At 51.1% G+C, this 19,519-nt stretch overlaps 1 protein-coding gene across 1 annotated transcript in view; it reads right to left on the bottom strand.

Annotated features, from left to right (window-relative positions):
• SLC6A20 (solute carrier family 6 (proline IMINO transporter), member 20) overlaps positions 1 to 16,076 on the bottom strand; it is a 36,047-nt gene extending 19,971 nt beyond the window's left edge. Inside the window, exons 1-3 of the mRNA XM_004676247.2 lie at positions 15,858 to 16,076; positions 2,245 to 2,385; positions 459 to 550 (exon numbers count right to left, since the gene is read on the bottom strand). Coding sequence (XP_004676304.1) covers positions 459 to 550; positions 2,245 to 2,385; positions 15,858 to 15,978 — 354 coding nt within the window. The 5' untranslated portion in view covers positions 15,979 to 16,076. The remainder of the gene's footprint in view (positions 1 to 458; positions 551 to 2,244; positions 2,386 to 15,857) is intronic.
• Between the last annotated feature and the right edge of the window lie 3,443 nt (positions 16,077 to 19,519).

The following is a 19,519-nucleotide window of genomic DNA, read 5'->3' as shown; positions in this document are numbered from 1 at the left end:
AAATGTTCGTTTTGTGGGATAGTCAAAATACATGGGAGACAATGGGGTGTTTGGTCTGCAGGGTGCGTGGGCCTTGGCCTGGGTCAGAGATGGCGAAGGATGAGTGTTGGGGTGAGGCACATTGAGAGGCGGTGTGGAGGGAGGCTCTCCGTCCACTGTGTTGGTGGGTCCCCCCATCAGCTCTCCCCAGATTTTCTCCCACCCAGTGTGCCGAGGCTCTTGTTACTCGGGTGTCACAGCCTTCAGAGAGAACCCAGTGAGAGCTGTGGGCCTGTATAGACTCAAACATATATGCATGGCGTGACTTACAATTCCGGGGGCCCAGGGATCCCAGGTGCAGAAGCCCCCCACTTGGCTTGGGGTGCTTGGCTCCTACCAGCTCTTCCCACTACTTCCTGATCTCTCTGGGGCACTAACCCTTTCCTGCTCTCCTCTACCCTGGCGTGGGCACCCCTCACCTGGAAGGAGTGGAACAGGTACCAGAAGGCCCAGGCATTGATGACGTTGTAGTACATGGAGAGGAAGAAGGACACCACCACGCTGGCCACACCTGCAAGGAAGCAGAAGGGCTCTTCTCTGCTCACTGATATCACCCAGTGAGGGGTCGGGCTCCCCTTTTTCTACGGGTTAAAACCCCTTCCACATTTTCTATAGAAATAGAAGGGAAGCAGCGGAGGCTCTTCTCCCGCCGCCCTGGGGAGGCCGCAGGCTTGCTGGGGGTGGCAAAGCCTATCTCAGGAGACCCCGAGGGTTGCAGGTGATCTGTGAGCACCTTCTAAGTGTTTGTCTCTGGCCCCACTTTCCGGACAGGAGGTTGGTGGCAGATTTCGGCACCTAAGTGCAGGTGTTATGCTAAGTCTTTCATGTGATGTAAGTCTGGCGACAGTGCTGTGCTGGGGTGTTAACTGTGCCCACTTCACACAGGAGACAGCCGGGCTGGGCACTTGTCCAGGGCCACTAGGCTGGTAGTGAGTGGCAAAACAAACACTTAAACCCACTGTGAGAAGGACTGTCACTGCCAATCACGTCTCACGCCACACCTCAAGTGAGCAGGTCTTCCCTCCAGCTCACCTGAAGTGGGACCCCTTGGGTCAGCTCCATCTACAGGTGTGGGGAGGAGAGTTGTGAGGTGGTGGGTCAGGAGGGGCGGGGGCTGCCTCCCACCAGGTCTGGCCTGCTGGCAGAGCCGTCTGGGGCATCTGGTTACCAGCTAGAAGCTGGTTGTGGCAGGAGTTTGTACATCGCTGCATCTCGAGTGTTCTAGGCCTACCTCGAACCCAGCTCCTTGAGAGCCGCCTATTAAACATCGACCAGCACCCTGACTAGCACAAACCTCTGGTATCTTTCCTATTATACAACAAATACTGCCTCAGAGAAGCCCTTTGGGGTCATTTACTTGGGCAGATTGTAAAACCCCACACCTCCATGTTAAAGATTAATAGCCTTTCAATAAGTTCAGGTCTGGGTATGAAGTGGGAGGCTGCTGGACACATTTCTTCTACAGCCGAGACTAGGCCACAAATGCGTTTACTCGCCTTTGCTTCTAAGATGTCACCCTACTTTCCTGCCTGCCTCCCCACCTGGGGGTGGAAGGACTAAGCAGAACAGACGGAGGCCATTGTCGGGCAAATTTCCTCCTGCCCGCAGAGGCAGCCCTGGGATGTGAGGCTGCAGGGCAGGTGATCCATGTCCCAGAGGTCTGGGACAGGGCGTGAGGAGGTGAAGGAGAGGTGGGTATGAGCAGCTCTCCTCAGATTCCACACCCTGGAGAAACGGAGGAAACCTCCCTCTCTCACCTCTCAGTGGTGTGCGCAAGCTTAAGTGAGCTCACACACACACAGGCTAGCAGCTGCTACCTAGTAGGTGCTCACTAAAAGCGAGATCTTGTTATTGAGTAGCAGGGCGGTTATGTGGGTTCCCAGAATGGTGTGAGAACACTGAGTTATTGTTGGGCAGTTCTTGCTCTTTCATCTGTGAGCAAACCCAGGCTCAGTGAAGAGAAGCAATGTGGTGTCAGTCCCATGTGCGTCCTCCCTTCCTCATCCCCCGGTGGGGGGACGCCAGCCCTGTCCGTACCAGCCAGCATCTTCTCCTGGGCCATCTGTCCACCCCTCTCAAGGACTCTCTCTCGGGCTTCTTGCGGGCCCCTTGCTCTGGGAGCCTTGTCATGGACTCCCAGCCCCAGCCACACTGCCCGGGTACTCTCCTGCCCACCTGGGAGAGGCTAGGGAGCACTTCACGTACCCACGCCACTGAGGTAGGGGCTGATGGTCCTCCAGGCGCCGATGCTGCCCTGTCGCATGCGCTGCCCCACCGCCAGTTCCAGATACAGCAGCGGCATCCCCTCCACGATGAGCATGATGATGTAGGGCACGAGGAAGCTGCCTGCGGGCGCCAGAGCCGAGAGCCAGGCCGTCACCAGGGGGCCTTCCTCTGCAGCCAACCCAACGTCTGCGCGCCTCTTCCATCCCTCCCTCTCTCCCTTCAGTCTTTCTATTCCTCCATAGATACCAGGCCTTTCACCCACCCTTTCTCCTAGCTTCCCATTTACCTTCTGTCTCAACTCTTCCAACTTCTCATACATGCCTCTGTAAGTCCTCTTACCCATCGGTTACACCTACTTTTTCTCTCATTTTCCATCCATCCCCATCCACCCATCCATCCACCCATCCATTCACCCACTCAGCCATCTACTCACCCACCCACCCATCTATCCACACATCCATTCATTCATCCATCCACCCACCCACCCATCCATCTATTCACCCACCCACCCACTCATCTATTCATCCACCCACCCATCCATCCATCCATCTACTCACCCACCTACCCACCCATCCATCTATTCATCCACCCATCCACCCACCCACCCATCCATCCACCCATCCACCCAATCATCCATCCACCCACCTATCTATCCATCCATCCCTCAGTCTACTTCTCCATCCACCTTTCTGTCCATCCATGGATGGGTGACATGCAGCTACATCATTTGTTGAAATCTATAAAGACTTCCATCTTGAGAGGTTGATTGCCACTGTCCTAAGCTCTGTGAGTGCCTTCTCAATGCTTCAGCTCCCATTCTGTCTTCTATCGGACTGAATAATAATTGATAAGAGCCGGGACCACTTCTTTGTTCAATATTTTCAGTATCACTCCTGACTCCACCCATCCATTTGCAAATCTCCACGCTCTTGCCTTGGGCTCTGGCACAGCCTCCATGGTACCCCACAAGAAGGTGTTGTCGGGAGCTTGTATGTATATCTGTTCTATACAGTCACCATCAGTCTAAAAGTTCATTTTAATAAAGGGTACTATGACTACTAAAATTTTATTTTCTCAAGGTGCTATGTGCAGACAGACATCCTTGGGGGCAGTGGGGGACCAGGGGGTGAAAATGGGGCTACAGGAGCCCTCCCCACTACCAGATACATGGCCAGGGCAGGGAGGCTGGTGCCCAGCACATCTCCCAGGCTGCTGGCTGAGATCTGCTCCTCCTGCCGGTTCTGCCCTCTCCTCGCACTGCACCTCGCGGCCAGCCCCCGGCAGCTGCCAGCTGCCTGGCAGTGGGCTTGACAGAGGTGCAGTGTGAGAAGAGGGCAGGGCTTCTGCTTAAAATAAAGCCCTGGCGGGAGGGCTGCAGGGATGAAGGACCGGCTATGGGAGAAGCTGGCCCTGAAAGTGTTGTGGCCAGGGACAAAATGTATATTCCTACATAAACTTGTGATTCTCAAAAAGGCCCCTGGGCGCACGCACAGTGCCTGCCCCCCGCCGGCCGGAGCTTTGCGCAGGGCTCACCCCCAGGGCCACCGGCTCTGCGTTGCCCTTTGAGGCGCTGCAGGACAGCGAGGACAATGAGCTCCGAGTTCATTTCATCCATCCTTGGCACTCAGGCGGGTACCAGTTTTCTGCCACCTAACAAAGCTGGGGACAAAGCCTGACCCACATCTTGGGTTATTTCCTCAGGAGAGGGATCCCGGAAGTAGAATGGGGGGCAGCGAGACCCAGGAGCACCCTGCAGCCCCGCCATAGCTGAGCACCCAGCAGAGGCCCACAGCGCCCAATGTGGGGCTGTCCTCTCTCTCCCTCTCACTCCAGCTCCGCTTTGATGACTGAGCGAGGCCCTGCTCCCTGCCCGCTGGCAGACCCGTGTTTCAGCACCTTACCAGGCTCCTTCCATATCAAGGAGCCCAAGAGAGCCCAGGGGCTCCATCCACAAAATACCTGACAATAAAGGTTGTGTGGGCACAGTCTGCTTGGAGCGACATTCACACCCCCAGTGGGTACAGGGAAAGCTCATTCTCACTCAGAGTGTTAAACAGTAAGCACACGAGACCTGGCAAGGTCCACCGAAGGCTTTTCTCTTGGACAGGGCTGCCGGATGGCCTACTGCCCATGGGAATGGTGGAACTCCAGGGCCTCGTTCCCAGGTGGGAGCTGAGGCCCTGAGCGCTGCTCATGTAGCCTCTGCTGCGTCCATCCAAACCCCATCAACTCACACACACACCTCCCACCCCAGCCGCCCCCCCACCAGCCAGCCATTCACCACCCCCTTCCCTCACACTATCCAAAACACACACAGTCCTGGTAATTTGCAATCACTGTTCAACTACTGACACTAGAAAATTGAAATCTATATGCAGAAAGATGAACCCGAATCCATCTCTCACATTTTATACCAAAAAGTTCTCAAAATGGATCACAGACCTGTATGCGTAACTCTCAAAGGTTTATAAGAAAACACAGGGGGAAAGGTTATGAACTTGGATTAGGCAAAGGTTTCTTACACACAATGTCAAAAGCATTGTGAGAAGAACTTATTGATGAATTGGACTTTATTTTAAAATTCTGCTCTGAGACACTGTTAGGAAAATTAAAAGACAAGCTACAAATGAGAAAATACTTGCAAAACAAATCTGACAAAGACTTTGTATCTAGAATATATAAAGGACTCTCAAAACTCAATAATGAGAAAACAAGGAACTCATTCAAAAAATGTGAAAGAATTTGAACACACACAGAGCTTTCAATAAAGACAATACATGAATGGTAAATTAGCACATGAAAAGAGACTCAACCACATGCTCATTAGGGAAATGCAAATTCACACTTCACACACCTACTAGAATGGCTAAAATAAGAAATGTTGATGATACCAAGTGCTGGCAAGGATTTGGAGGAACTCCCATACGCTGCTAGGGGAAAAGTAAAATGGCACAGCACTCTGGAGAGCAGGCTGCAGTTTTTTACAGTCGGGCATAAATCATTCTGTGACTCAGTGATTGTCTTCTTAGGTGTTTACTCTAGAGACATGAAAACTTTGTTTACACAAAAAAGCCAATGCGTGAAGGCTTACAGCAGCTCTATTCATTGTCAAAAACTGTGCTTCAGTGGGTGAATGGATAAATAAACTCTAGATATCCATACAGTGGAATAATAGATAAGAAAACAAACTGCTGATATTCAGAACTCACGGGTGAATTCAAAAGCATTCATCTGAAAAATGCCAGATTATATTATTACATTTACTTGACATTCTGGAAGAGGCAAAACTCTAGGGGCAGAAAACTGAGCTGTGATTATGGGGGAAGTTCTGACTTCAAGACACATGATTGTGCTGGTAACAACGGGTTGCTTTTGTTGAAACTCAGAACAAAATGAGATAATTTTTCTACACATCCGATATCTCAATAAAAGAAAACTTTTGTGATCCGTTTGAAAACATTTCCATTGACTCATACCTCTCCACATTTACAGTTTCTCATGCTCCATTTAGATAAAAATTCGGATGCTGATTCTGTGTTGGGGGGATGAGAGGGGTGGGGGGCAGCCCTGGTAGCTGGGAGAGGCAGACAAAAGGGAGACTTCCTCCCCTGTATCTCAAGGGGGAAGACTATGGGAGATTAAATATCTGTCACCTGTGAAGACGTGGAGTCAATCTCCCCACTGGTGTATTTGGGGGTGATGTTGGGCTCGCTTTGTCCAATAGGGTGTGGGGAAAAGCGCAGCGTAAGTTCAGTGCCCAGGCTGTGGGCACTTGCAGCTTTACCCTCACCCTTTGGACATGGCTTGCTAAGATCCCAGGTAGAAAGGCAGGTGCAGGCCCCAGCCAAGTGGAGGGAAATCCAAGACCCAACCAATGCAGCACCAACCACAGGCCCCCCAAAACCACAGCGGAAGTACCCAGCCCACCCACAGCGCGGTGGGAAACAGCTTTTTGTTTCAGCCACTACTTTCCCCCCTTTTCCCCTCTTTAGTATTTCCTAATATTTTAGTACCTCCTGAGCCCCAGGATATTCTCCAACATAACCCTATGACAACAGGCAAAATCAAGAAAGTAACGCTGAAACAATACTATTACTTTACACACAATAATTGTGCCAAACATTCCACAATTATCTGTTTTCTGGTCTCAGATCCAGCTCGGGCGCCTGCCAAGCTCGCTGGTCCCTTCACCTGGGACAGCTCCTCAGCTCTTGGTCTCTCACGACCTTGACGCCCTAGAAGTACCGGCCAGTCGTTCTGTGCAATGTCCCTCGTTTTGGGCTTTGCCACTGGGAAGGTAGGGCGCCAGCTCTTAGCCCGGAGAATTCTCACTCGTCACCACCGCCCCAGGCCCTGCCTGTGTGGCAACCACTGTCCCCCAAGTCTTCTCGTCTCCACTGTCTCCACTGTCTACCCGCTCAAGGTTTATTCCCAGGTCATGTGACTCTCTGCTTCCTCCCACCTGGCAAGGTCCCTCCTTGGCTTCTCTTCACACCTAGAGTAACATCCACACAGCTGGCCGCCGTGGCCTCTGGGGTCCGGGAAGAGGCCTGTCTTCTCCTCCAGGTCGCCTGCCTTGCTCCACTGCAGCCACCCGGCCCTTGCTGCCAGGCTGGCTCGGCAGGCTTGCCCTTGCTGTCCCTCCACCTGGACTGCTGTCCCTCTGCTTCCTGCCAAACCCAGCAACCTCTACGGCCTTCCTGGCCTGCAGAGCCCACTCCAGAGAGCTCCCTTCCCTTCTTACCCCACTAGGCTGTCCTTCAAGCATCTCACTGGTGTGAAAGAGCAGTGCGCTTTTAGTTGACTGGTTGGCCTGCCTCTGCCCTGCATGGGAGCCTTCTCCCTCATCTACTCAGAATGAAGCTTGGCAGAGAGCAGAGCACAGTGGATATTTGTTGAATGCAGGAAGGAGCCCTTCAGATCTCACAGAAACTTCCATCCAAATCACTTCCTCTAGAACCCTTTCCGGACTATGTTGGGGTTCCCTCTCTCATCTCTCTGGCCTGTGTCTACTACTCTGTCCATCCTCACTGCCCTAAACAGCTCTTGAGGGCAGGGCTTAGGGTCTGCCTGGCTCATGCCTTCTAATACAAGACCTGGTATGGGTTGGGTGTCACTAAGTATTGGTTGAATGATTGGTGGTAAGTCATTCTACAGCTTTGGGTCTACCTGGGTGGGGAGATTGTGAGTTTATGGTCAGAGAAAGATTACACCGAGATCTGGCAGACTCTATCATGTTGCTAAAGTTGGTGTGTATTAAAAAACTTAATTTGAAATTACTTAGAACTCTGGTTTTCTCTTGTGTGTGTATTAGGTAAGATGGAGTGTATATGAATCTGTGTTCACCTACAGGTCTCCTAAAAAGACCCATCAATCAGAAAGAAATCGTCAGACCTCTGATAATGCACTATGGTCAAAATAAAAGAATTGCTTTAAAGTATTAGAGCAGATGTCTTCTTCTGAAATAATTTTTGCTATGGTAAACAGAAGAAACTGCAAGAATTCATGGTCTCTGAGCCAAGAGGACACTCTCTGTTTACAGGACAGCACCAGGCACTGATGGAGAGAGGACAGTTTAAGGAAAAGAGTTATGGGGGCCTCCTGGGTGGCCTAGGGGCTGGCCCTTAGCACTGTTACCACAAAGGCCCGCCACAACAGCTGGAGTTGGGTCCCCCGCCAGGGACCTAGACCACGGGGGGCACAGCAGACTCCTCTCTCCTCCACTGCTCCCCTCTGCAGTATATTTCAGTAGATCCACCTGTTCTGCTCCCCACTCTGTCTCTGGTGAATCCTCTCACCCCCCACACCTCTGGTCTACACCCCAGTTACCCTGGACTAAAAGAAATAAAAATCCTCAAAAAAAATTAAGCAGATGAATAAGCCTATGGTGATTGAATTAAAGCCAAGGGAAGCAATAGGTAAAATAACACAACCTTGAAAAATTAGCTTGTAATCTAGAGGAGGAGGACAAAGAGGTGGAAATTACACAAGAGGAGTGAGGCCTGGACAGAGCACCCAAACTTTTACTCCCCACTGGTGAGAACCAAGGGCGAGGACACAGCAGCGACGTGGGGCACAGCAATGGCTCTGCCAGTCACCCCCACACACTGGAAGGGCTCTGTACGGAAATGCACCCAACACCTAGACATTCAGCTTGTGATCTGGAACCAAAACTTATACACAAAGTCTTAGTTATCCAGGATACCTAAGAATTAACAAAAAAGAAATCTGGCTGCAGAGTTCTTCATTGCAGAACTGAACAGCATCGTTACAGGCCTCCCTGGTGGCACAGGGGTGATGTCTCAGTGCTGTCAGGCTTTGGCGAGTCAGGTGGGGTACCCGCTCAGACTTAGAGTGTGAATCTCCTACTTACTATACTTGAAAAAAGGACTTACAGATGAACTGCATCCAGTCCGTCTTGAATCGAAGTACAGAACTTGAATGTGGAGTTGTGTTGTAAAAGAACAGACTAGCAGTAAGCAAGATTAATTCTAAAAATAATGTTGGTGCTCTCATTATGAAACAGTACAAATAAAAAATGTAATCCTCAAACGAGAAGACACAGTATCAGTAGAAAACAGCCATCCTCGGCCACAACGGGTTAAAGCGCAGCACTGCAAGCAAGACACAGCCGCTTCAGTGTGAGTTCGATTCCCACCCCAGAGGCGACCCACATGGCGCAGCAGACCTCTCCTGAGCAGCAGACCTCTCCATCCGCTGCTCCCCTCGGCAGTGTACTCCATCAGTCTGCCTGTTAGCTCCCTGCTCTGTCTCTGGTAAATCCTATCTTTGTCCCTGCACCTCTGGCTTGTACCCCATTTCTATAGGCATAAGTAAATAAATCTTTAAAAAAAGAAAATAGTAATCCTCACATGTCTGAAGTACTAGAGAGCAGAGTGGGGATCAGGGAAAGAGGAGGAAATGAAAATGTGCTAACATTTCCAATGTCCATATGATGATAGCAATAGAAACATTTCATTCTTGAAACTGATAACTAGACAAAATAAGAACACTTTTTATTCCAAAATTTAAGTCCTAGTAGGTTTATACCTTCAAAGCCACTTGAAGTAAAATGCAAAGAACTTTATATTACAAAAGGTTAAAGCAAAGTCTGAAAACAACAAAAAGTAAAAAGCAAGGCGGTACAAGCATGAAGAAAAATAACTTTAAATATAACATGATAATAGTCCATGTAGTGGGACAAATTCTTCCACTAAAAGACAATAACCAGTTGGGTTATAGTAGTATAAAACTGTAAACAACTTCAAGTTCCATATTGGAGAATTGGTGAGTAAGTTAGGACACATATGTAAATGGAATATTATAGAGATGCTGACATGCATATTTTCAAAGACTATTAAATGATTTGAAACTATATTAATAGATGAAATTAAAAAAGCAAGACATTGAATTACATATAAAATATAGTTTACCTTTTTAAGCAAAAAAAAAAAAAAAATATTAACCGCCATGACCTCTGGGTGTTGGAATTTTGGTGATTTTGTATTTTATTTCTTTGTACATTTCTTGATTTCCTAAACTTTTGACTAAGCACATGTGTTATATTTATTACCCCCGAACATATACCTTTATGCTATTTTAGGGCTGCTTGTTTTTCTAATTGTTGTGGGTAGTACCCTGTCTGCTTGCTAACCCGAGAATCTCATGAGAAGAGAAGTTCCTTTCTAGAGGAAAGTGCCCTCAGCAAGCCCTTGCGCTTGCCCTGTCTCTGTTGAGACTCACAAAGACAAAAATAGATGAGCGTGAGCTCTTTCACAGGAAAGTTTATACAGACTTCCAGTCTCTTGCGCTTCCTCCATGTATACACCCATGTCCTCTAGGAAACCCACACGGGGCTTTTTTAACCTGATGTTGTTCATGCGTGCTCCTTAAATTGCATGTGTAGGCCCTCCCTGGTGGCGAAGCGGGTTAAAGCACAGCACTAAGAAGCTGAAACCACTTCCGCATGAGTTTGATTCCCGCCTGCCCCGAAGGAGATCCACATGGCGCAGCAGACCTCTCCTGACCCGCCCACTGCTCCCCTCAGCAGTGTCTTCATTGATCTGCCTGTTCGGCTCCCCACTCTGTCTCTGGTGAAGCCTCTTGCCATCCCTGAGCCTCTGGCCTGTACCCCAGTCTGTATGTAAAAATAAATAAATCTTTAAAAAAAAAAAATTGCATGTGTAACAATGCCCAGGTCTCATGGTGCAGCTGGTCCAGGAAACATGCTTTGGGACCACCGCCCTTCTCCTGCAACACTCCACCTAACGTCTTCTTCGCCTCACTCTTGGCTTTCTCCCAGAAGTTTCCCATTCAGAGCCAAAACCTAGCCAACTTGGGAAACAAAGACACAGGTGAGAAAAATAAAAGTCAGCCTTGCTCTTGCTGACGGCTTAGTTGAAGATGTCTGGATCCCATGGAGCCGTCCCACCCTTTCCTCATTCCCCTCACTCCTTCCCCAGCTAGCTACCCCCCCAGGGCCCCGATTTCCTTTCTGGAAACCGGGGCTCTGACCTGCCCCTGTCCTCCTGGCTCTGCTGTCAGGGCCAAGCTCCATCTCCCCTCAGCTGTCTCCCCAGCCTGTTATAATTCAAGACCCATCAGCTGGGATCCCTGGGGGCCTTCCTCACCTCCAGGTTCCTGTCCCCCCGGTTTTGCTGGGGTGCTTGGCGCCAAATCATGGCCACAGCTCCAGCCATCTCCTTCCGGGGCACATGGTGTGCTTCCGCCTGGAATGCCGTGCTCCTGAGCCTAGCTGAGGGGCTTGACTCCTCTGTGGAGGCCTAGTGTGAATGCTGCTCCTGCTGGCGGCCTTCCTGGGTTCCTTGGGTCCACGTCCTTCTTGAATGACTTGAGTGAAGCCTCCGAACAGCCCCCTGTTAAAGTCCCTCCTGTTCTGTGTGGAAAAGTTTCCTAGAGTCCCTGCACTTTAAGGCTCTCACCGCCTTTGTAAATGTCCCGCACCCCACTGGCTTCGGCACTCAGTGACTTTCCTGAGTGACTAAAGTGAAGCCCCTGGAAGGCTGATGTCATTTGATGTTTCTACACTCTATTTGAAAAGGGATCTGGGGGGTGGGGGGGAGGAGGAGATGATTCTTACCTGGGTGCACAGTAGGATCCCCTGGGGAGCTGTGAAATGCTTATTATTCAGGCCACCCGGGAGGCCAAGCCAGTCAGATTTCTGAGGTGGGACTCAGGCACCCCTGCTGCTCTGAGCTCCAAGCCCTCTTGCCTGGGGCAGGCTGAGTCTACTCAGACTGCGCCAGCTGTGGCTCAGTGAGGGAGGAGCCTGGGGTGCAAGTTCCTTTAATTTAGGGAGGAGGATCCCTGGGAGGGTGACTAGCAGGTGTTGCACCTGGCAGAGGGAGGAGACTAGCGTTTGGGGAAGGGCAGAGGCTGGAGGAGGCGGGACCAGGGACAGGAGGGATTCTCAGGAGGTGGCTTTGCAGGCACAGGCGCTTAGCAGGGTGAAGCTGAGGGTGCCTTGGGCCCTGCAGCTCTGAGTCACTTCGGCCAGCAGGGATGCTAGTCCTGCCTTTACCAGGTGAGGCAGAAGCCTGGAGCCTGCAGAGTTGAGGCATAGGCGCAGATGGGGTTTGGGGCCTCCCAATCCTCCAGAAACCTTTCTTCTCTGACCTTGTTTTATCTCTAAATTGAGGGTGCGGAATGACCCCGAGAACACCACGAAGAGCCAATAGAAAACCTGCAGAAATGCTTCCCACTGTGCCTGCTGTACACGCCGGGGCCCCTGTTCACGCGCGGCCTGGCTGTTACCGAGATTGAGCCTAGAAGCCTCAGCAGAGCTGGTGCTGGCCTGGGAACCCATGGCCACATTTCCTGGGGGCTGGGACCCCGTATTTTGAGTTTACTTTGGGAAGCATGTGTTTAATACTTTATAACCTTTGAAATGCAGGTTCCTGTCCCACTGTTAACACTGCAAGTCAGACACATGTACACACACACACACACACACAGTATAAGTGAGTAGCAGTTGTGATGCCACTCCCCCCCCCCACCATGGACTGACCTGGCAGGAGGCTGCAGCTCTGAGGGTGGCAGGGAAGCCTCAGAGCAGCCTCTTTCCTCCCAGCCCACTGTGGGGCACGCTGCGGGTGTGAACTGGTACCGTTGACACCACAGTTACAGCAGGTGCTAGGCGTCAGTTCCTGCTGCCCTCCCAAAGCCATCAACATTGCCCAGCACCCACTTCTGGGCTCCCCGCACCTGGGCAGGTATGGAGGTGGGGCTGCCTCAAAAGTGTGGTGCTAGGTGGTGGGGGTGCCTTCAGGCGGGGGTCAGGAAGGCAAGTCCTGCCCTCCCCGCAGGTCTGAGTCAGCGTTGGCGGGGCTGGGGTCCAGAGATGTGTGGTTTGTAAGGTCCCAGGGAGGCCGACGCTTGACAGGCAGCGCTGATGCCCCAGAGAAGGGCAGGAGGGGCCACGAGGGGAGATGACCGGCCAGTGAGGCAGCACCGTCTTCCTCTTCATGATATGACACAGAGGGAAGTTAGGAGAAGAGAATTCCAAATTTCCACCTGCCACACAACTATCCTCATTTCTCCATGTTTCTTCCATGGTTGGAGCATGTTTATAATCAAAATCAATACATCGGCAAATTCAGCCGCTGCCTTTTTCTTCTACATGTTAGTGTACAGTTCATTTGCATCCCAGTTTGTTCTTGCACAACAACTGCTGTCCTGAACGCGTCACCAAGACCTACTGCATGTTTTCAAGCGACCTTGTGCTTTTCCTTGGCCGCCTTTTCTGTTCTTTGGAGCCACGGGCTACACCGAGGCGGCTGGTACCTGGAATGTAATCTCCTGAATTAACATTCCTCCTGTGGGCCTGGCCTGAGAGGAGGAAGGCAACAGGCATCCCGGCAGGGCAGGGCCCCAAGGGAAGGAGCCCAGGCCCCTAATCCGTGTTATTATGGGAAGCATTTCGGCACCCGTGGTCTGGGACTTTATAACAGCCTCTTTGTTTGTGGGGTGGCGGGTCTTGGCTCTGTTTTGGAGGAAGTTATACGTCCCTTTGGAGCTTTGCATGATGTGGTTGGTTCACCCTTTAGTTGAAAGGCAGAATGCATCTGCAAAAGTGCAGCATAGCACTTACCAATCTGGGCACCCCAGAACAGCAAGCTCGGAACACTTCCAGCGCCCCGACTCCAGAGCCCCTAGGCTTTGCTGAGAGCCCTGGTCCATTCACCTGACAGATTTGTTGGGAGCACCCTCCAGTCCTGCCACTTCCTAGCGGTGGGGGAGGGGGAGACAGAGCGGCTCTTGAACAACGCGTGTGAGGTCCTTCTGGCAGGTGCTGCTTGGTCTGCCAGGCGGAGGGGACAGTCCGGGAGAGCGACTGGGGAAGAGAGCCCTTGGCCAGGCCTGCAGAGACGAATGGGAGGTTCCTGGCTAGCAGGGCATCCCAGGTGAGGACATAGGCCGGGCAAAGTGTAGAGGGGGGCAGTAGGCAGTCAGCGACAGGGTTGTTCAGAAAAGTAGCGGGCACGTTGGAAGATGAATGGCAGGAAATGGAATAGAAATAGGGGCAGGTGTTAGGTGGTCCAGTCTTTGCTGTGCCAGGAGAGTCTGCTTGGTCTTTATTCTGAGACATCTTCGCCTGAGAGGATGCCATCTGTTCAGCGACACCCATTCACCTCCATCCCTCCACCTACCCACCCACCATGCCCCAGTCCAGCTCTCACCAGTGTCCATGTGTGTCTCAACCATCAGCCACCTGTCTACCCATCCCCCTTCCAGTCTGATACTTCTTTCTTCCTTCTGAGTCCCGAAGGGCTTGTGGTTTCTCCAGCAACTCCTTTCCTATTGCCTACTTCAGAACTACCACTCTTCCCCTGTGTCCACCTGCAGACTATTCAGATAATGGTGTTGTGAGAAACAAGGAATTAAATAGTCACATGGCAGCAAGGCTTACCTGGCCTTGGTTGGAAAACTCGTAGCCAGGATAAAGGTGTCACAGTAGGTAGGTGTGCGGAACAGAGTGACGTGGAAATGTCATCCTGACAATAATTCTTTCAAAATCAGCTCTGAAGCTGTTAGAGCATATGGCAACACACTCCCTTCACATAATTAGGATGTATTTATGCCCTTCAAATAATAAAAAAAGGCGTCAGAGAATTAAGAATACACTATTAAAAGAATTCTGTGGGTTAGCATTTTCCCCCAATGTTTTTTGAACTGGTGTCAGTGAGGGGAGTGTTTTAGGTCTTGGTCTTATTAAATGGGCTCCATTTTGTAAATACGTGGGTCTAACGTTTTCCATGGTTCTTCACGGGGAAGGAAACATTTCTGTCTATTATAGAAGACAGCACACACACACATGCATGCACTCACACACACGCTTCAAGGTAAACAAACCCCCCCCAGACATAACTATTAACACAGGCATGTATTTTTTTCCAGTCTCTTCTGGAGAAATACATATATAAATATAATATATAAAAAATAAATATATTTTAAAACATAATCAAGATCATTCATCTTTTACAGTTTTGAAACTGATTCCTCCTCCCCCCATTTAATATATTACTCCCTCCATTTTATCTTTATATAAACTGCTTGAGAACACCCCCTGAGTGACTGCAAAAAGCACCCCGGTTTGGTTGGTCCAAACTTTCTTGAACAATCTCCTTAGCTGAGAGCTTAGGAAGCGTCCAGTGTTTACTCCAGTGAGAAGATGAAGCCCCTTCTGTTCCCACCTCTGTCACAACTCTGATTATTCCTATTAGTAGAATTCTAGAAATGGAACAAGTGAGAAAAACATGAATGCTGCCACCTCAATGCCTACGGCCACACTGCCTTCCCTAAAGGCACCTGGCCTTCACAGCGGCTCCTGCCAAGTCAGGGAGAGCCCAGCTCTAACGTTTAGGGGTGTGTGGGGGCTGCTGCCTGGCTAGCTGGAGTGTGTGCTGTGAGACTGCAGAGGGAATATTTGAACAACAAAAAGAAAAACTTCTCCCCAGATTGATCTGCCTTTCTGCTTTCTGTGGTTCCAAATCCAGACCAACCTTTTAATAAAAAACGAAAAGGAATGGCTCAGGAGCCTTTTAAACCTGAGTTTCAAATTGTGCTGATGAAAATAAAAGTTCTAGTTCTGAAAGTTGGAAAACCAGGCTCTGTGGAACAAGACAATTTCCTGCTCACTTTTTACACTTAACTGTAACGTCCCTTTTTTACACTTATATGTCACATTTACGCTAAATGTAACATTCACGCTCTAGAGGTCAGATCACAGCCCACTCTCCGGGGGAGCGAGCGGGTGTCCCCCGCCTGCACCCGCTGGTCCTGAGCCCGGAGCTCCGCCACACCTGGCAGGAGGCTCAGTATCCTCCGGGCTGGGGTCGGGGACTGCCAGGGCGTCAGCGGGCACCTTTGGGTAAGCGCTCCGGCCGGACTGAGATGTCCTGTACTTGGGGCAAACCACTTACTTTCCCGAGTCCCAGTTTACCAGCCTGGAACGCGGACCCCACCCGGCGGCGCAGCCCGGGCGCCAGGACTGGCTGCCGGTCTGCTCCGACAGCGCCTGGGTCCCGGCGGGAAGCGCGGCCCGCGCCGCGCCGCCGGGCGCCCGCACTCACCTCCGCCGTACATCTGGCACAGGTAGGGGAAGCGCCACACGTTGCCCAGGCCCACGGCGTAGGAGATGCAGGCGAACACGAACTGCAGCGGGTTGGCCCACAGCGGCCGCGCTTTCTCCATGGCCCCGGACCTCCGAGCGCTCGGCTCCGGCTCGAGCGCCGCGCACAGTTGCCTCGGTGCCCGGCCTCCAGGTTCGCCGTCCCGCCCGGCTCGGCCTGGGGGTGGCCCCGCACCTCCGTCGCGGCCGCCCGCCCGCTTTTTAATTGCTAATCTCATTAACGGCGCGCCTGTCGGAGGGGCGAGGCTGGTAAATGGATGACGGTGAGCCCCACCCCGCCTGGCCGCCGCGACCGGGAAGGCGCCCGAGATTACCAGGTCCTGGGCGGTGCCGGGTCTCTGCGCTGGACGTCGGGCCTGTGTGTTGGCTGCAGAGCTCCTGGGCGTGACCAGGTGCCCTCAACCACCTACCCATCATTTATTGGTGCATACTATGTACCGGGCTTTGTCTCAGGACAGGGGTATGGCAGGAACATATCCGAACCTCCTGGAGCTGACACTGGAAATGCCTGAAGTTGGGCTGGGTCAAATGTCCCATTTTTAACTATTTTTGACCTACAGAAAGGATACTTTGCATGGTTAGTCCTAGTTGGAGAAAACCAAAGTCAGCAGAGGTTACCGCCTCTGGGGGAGAGGGTGTGCATGGGCTGGTCAGAGAGTTTCTTTGACATGACACTTGTTCAGAGACCAGAAGGTAGGGAGGGGACCCCCACACATCTGGAGGAAGAGGGAGCCCCATTTCCCTCCATCCAGAGACTGACTGGTGTGCCTCCTGTGTGTCCGCGGAGTCTGGCTGGGCAGTGTCAGGTGGACCAGCGCCCAGGGTTTGAGCAACTGCTGTGTTAACTCTACTGCCCAGGCCACCCTAGGGGCCAGAGATTCTGAATCACGAAGCTCAAGCTGGGGCCTTATAAAGTTCACATTTCTACCAGTCTTGTGTGGTGATTTGGTCCAAGGTGGTCACTAGGCTTGATAACTTAGCTTTGGAGTAATGCAAGATCCGACTTTGAATGTGAGCTCTGCCACTGACTTAGCTGTGTGGCTTTGGCTGCATCACTCAACCTATCTGAGCCTTTGTTTCCTCATCTGTAGTGGGGTCAAACCTATTCTCCTCCCAAGGAATCATGTGAGAATTGATTAGGAACTTTACTTACTACCTGGCACATAATACCTGCTTATTAAAGAGGCCATTATTACTGTAAGTCCCCAATAGGCTGAATGAATGAATAACACATTCAATAAGTTGGTATTCATGACACAATTTGAACAATTCATAGTAAGAGCTAAGAAAAGGCTTCATCAAAAAAATGCATAGAGCTAAAAAAAGATAAAAAGTAGAATTGCTAATGGAAATCTCACTTGAAGTCCACATGAAATCAGTCCTCTAGGACAGTCCCTAGCTGCTTTCCCTGCAATTCCTGCCTGGCTGCTGGCAGAAGAGGAAGGGGTGGGGAGTAAAGAAGGCAGACATACCAGTCCTTGAACTTTATCTCCAGAGAGCAAAGCAGAACAAGCCTGAAATCCAGCAGGAGAAACTACTTTGATTTCTGAACTTCAGATAATAGAAAGTGTTTTTCCTATTACCCTTCGCTTCCTCCCCAAAGGAACCCACATTCCTGATTTCTACCACCATGGTTAGTTTTGACCATGTTGACCTTTCCAAAACCCAACATACCCAGTCTCTGCTCTTTTGTATACGAGTCTGGTGGCTTACCATTGTGGGGCTGAGTCAAGGTAGGGCAGACTGTAGGTTGTTCTTCCTCATTGCTGCATAGTATTCCATGATGTGAATGTGTTTATGACTGATGGACCTTGGTGTCATCTCCCAGTTGGGGATAAAGCTGTATGGATAAAGCTGTAGGGACCATTCTAAGTTTATGCCCTTGGGTGAGTAGATTATACTGCTTGTGGGGCCACAGGGCATGTAGCTGTTGAGCTTCTGGACCATTAACTATTAGTAGCTGTGTAGCTGTTGTCAAACTATTTCCCTGAGAGTTCAGACCCCGCCACTCTCCCATGAGAGTTTCACTATGCTTTGCATCTCCATCAACACTGTCATTCAGTGTGTAAAGTTCTACTGGGTCTTGTGGGTGGGTAGTGATAGTTCATTGTGGTTTTGAGTTTAATTTCCCTAATGACTAATAAGGCCACACACCTTCCCCCAGGCTAACTGTGTCATTTGAATAAACCCTTTCAAGCAGTGCCTGTTTAGGTTTCTTGGCAAGCTTTCATTGACTTGCCTATCTACTGACTTGTAGCTCTTTATATGTCCTGGATGTGAGCTGTCAGTTTTATGTATTAGCAATTTCTTCCCTTGGTCAGTAGGTTGCCTTTGTATTCTATCGGTGTGTTTTCTGACTAATAGAAGTTCTACATTTTAATGAAGTCCAACTTCCCAATCTTTTCCTTTAGTTTTTTTTTCCCCACCTAGCTGCCCGGCATGTATACTTCTATTCGTGTAACTGTCCCAGCATCTCTGGCACCGGTGCCTTGGAGAGAGGCTCGGAATAGCTGCCTATCCTCTGGAATAAGAGGCAGTTTGGTGTGTGTTGGCTTGATGTGGACGCACTCCTCACTCCCAGGATTAGGCCCTAGCCCCTCAGACTCGAAGGGAGGCTGCCCAGGGTGTGAGGCCCTGGGTGGGGCTGTGGGCAGCTCAAGGAGACATCCCCAGATAGTTCTAAGACGGCCTAAGGAGAGCAAGAGGGCCAGGCGCCGGCTCCCGCTGCGGTTCCGCCCCTGCCTGACACCATCTGATAGGCTAATCGGACAGACCATTGTGCTGCTGTGGCTGCTGAAGAGGAAAGAGCAGGCTTGAGGAGGGGGTGCCGGTCCCCAGTGAGCTTGCAAAGCAAGGGTGGGGTGGGCGGGGGTGGGGGTGGGCTGGCAGAAGCTTAACCACTGGTTCTCTGCAGCAAACACTCTGATTTGGTAGATTTGCTGATGTGTGGGGGGTGCACACTCCCACCGTGTCCGGTGCAAGGCCAACAGTGTGGCGTGGCGTTGGAGCAGCGTGCAGTAGGCATATCAGTTCCATCATACAAGAGCAGCTGATAACTCTGAGGGTAATCATCAGGGTGTGGGGCTTTGAATGTGACCTCTGTGTTAAATCACTTATTCATTAGTTTATATAACCAAGCTTTACATAGTGGTTGTTTAACAATAGGCTTACACGTCTCCTGAAGATGTTCCGGTTGGCATGCACGCACAGCCGGTAGGATGTGGCACCCCGGCGCTGGGACTGGGAGGCTGCTCTGAGTGGCAGAGGCAAGGGATGGCATTCAGCCCTCAGAGGAGTCTGGGGCCGCAGGTTTCTCAGCAGAGCTGAGCCAGCCTGGCGTGGATGCTCCCTGGGGCCTCCAGTATGAAGAAATCTCCCTAGAGACAAGCTTGTGCTGTCTCTCTGTGTCACATGCCAGTCGGGACCCAGCTCCGGAGAATGGAAAGTCAGCAAACCAGAGCTATCTGTCTTCAGGAGGAAGGTGGAGACAGCAGCCGGCTGACTGTTGTCTGGGTATGGGTCACAGGCCAGCAGCCCTCATTTCTACCCTCACCCCCAACTAGAGCTGTGCAGCGCACTCACTCCAGGCCCCCCTGTGTTAGT

The sequence above is a fragment of the Condylura cristata genome, unplaced genomic scaffold (assembly GCF_000260355.1).
Source record: "Condylura cristata isolate star-nosed mole 26May11 unplaced genomic scaffold, ConCri1.0 scaffold00004, whole genome shotgun sequence".
NCBI classification, from domain to species: Eukaryota; Metazoa; Chordata; class Mammalia; order Eulipotyphla; family Talpidae; genus Condylura; species Condylura cristata.
Note: the sequence above shows the minus strand (reverse complement) of the source record. Positions and strands in the feature narration are given on the sequence as shown.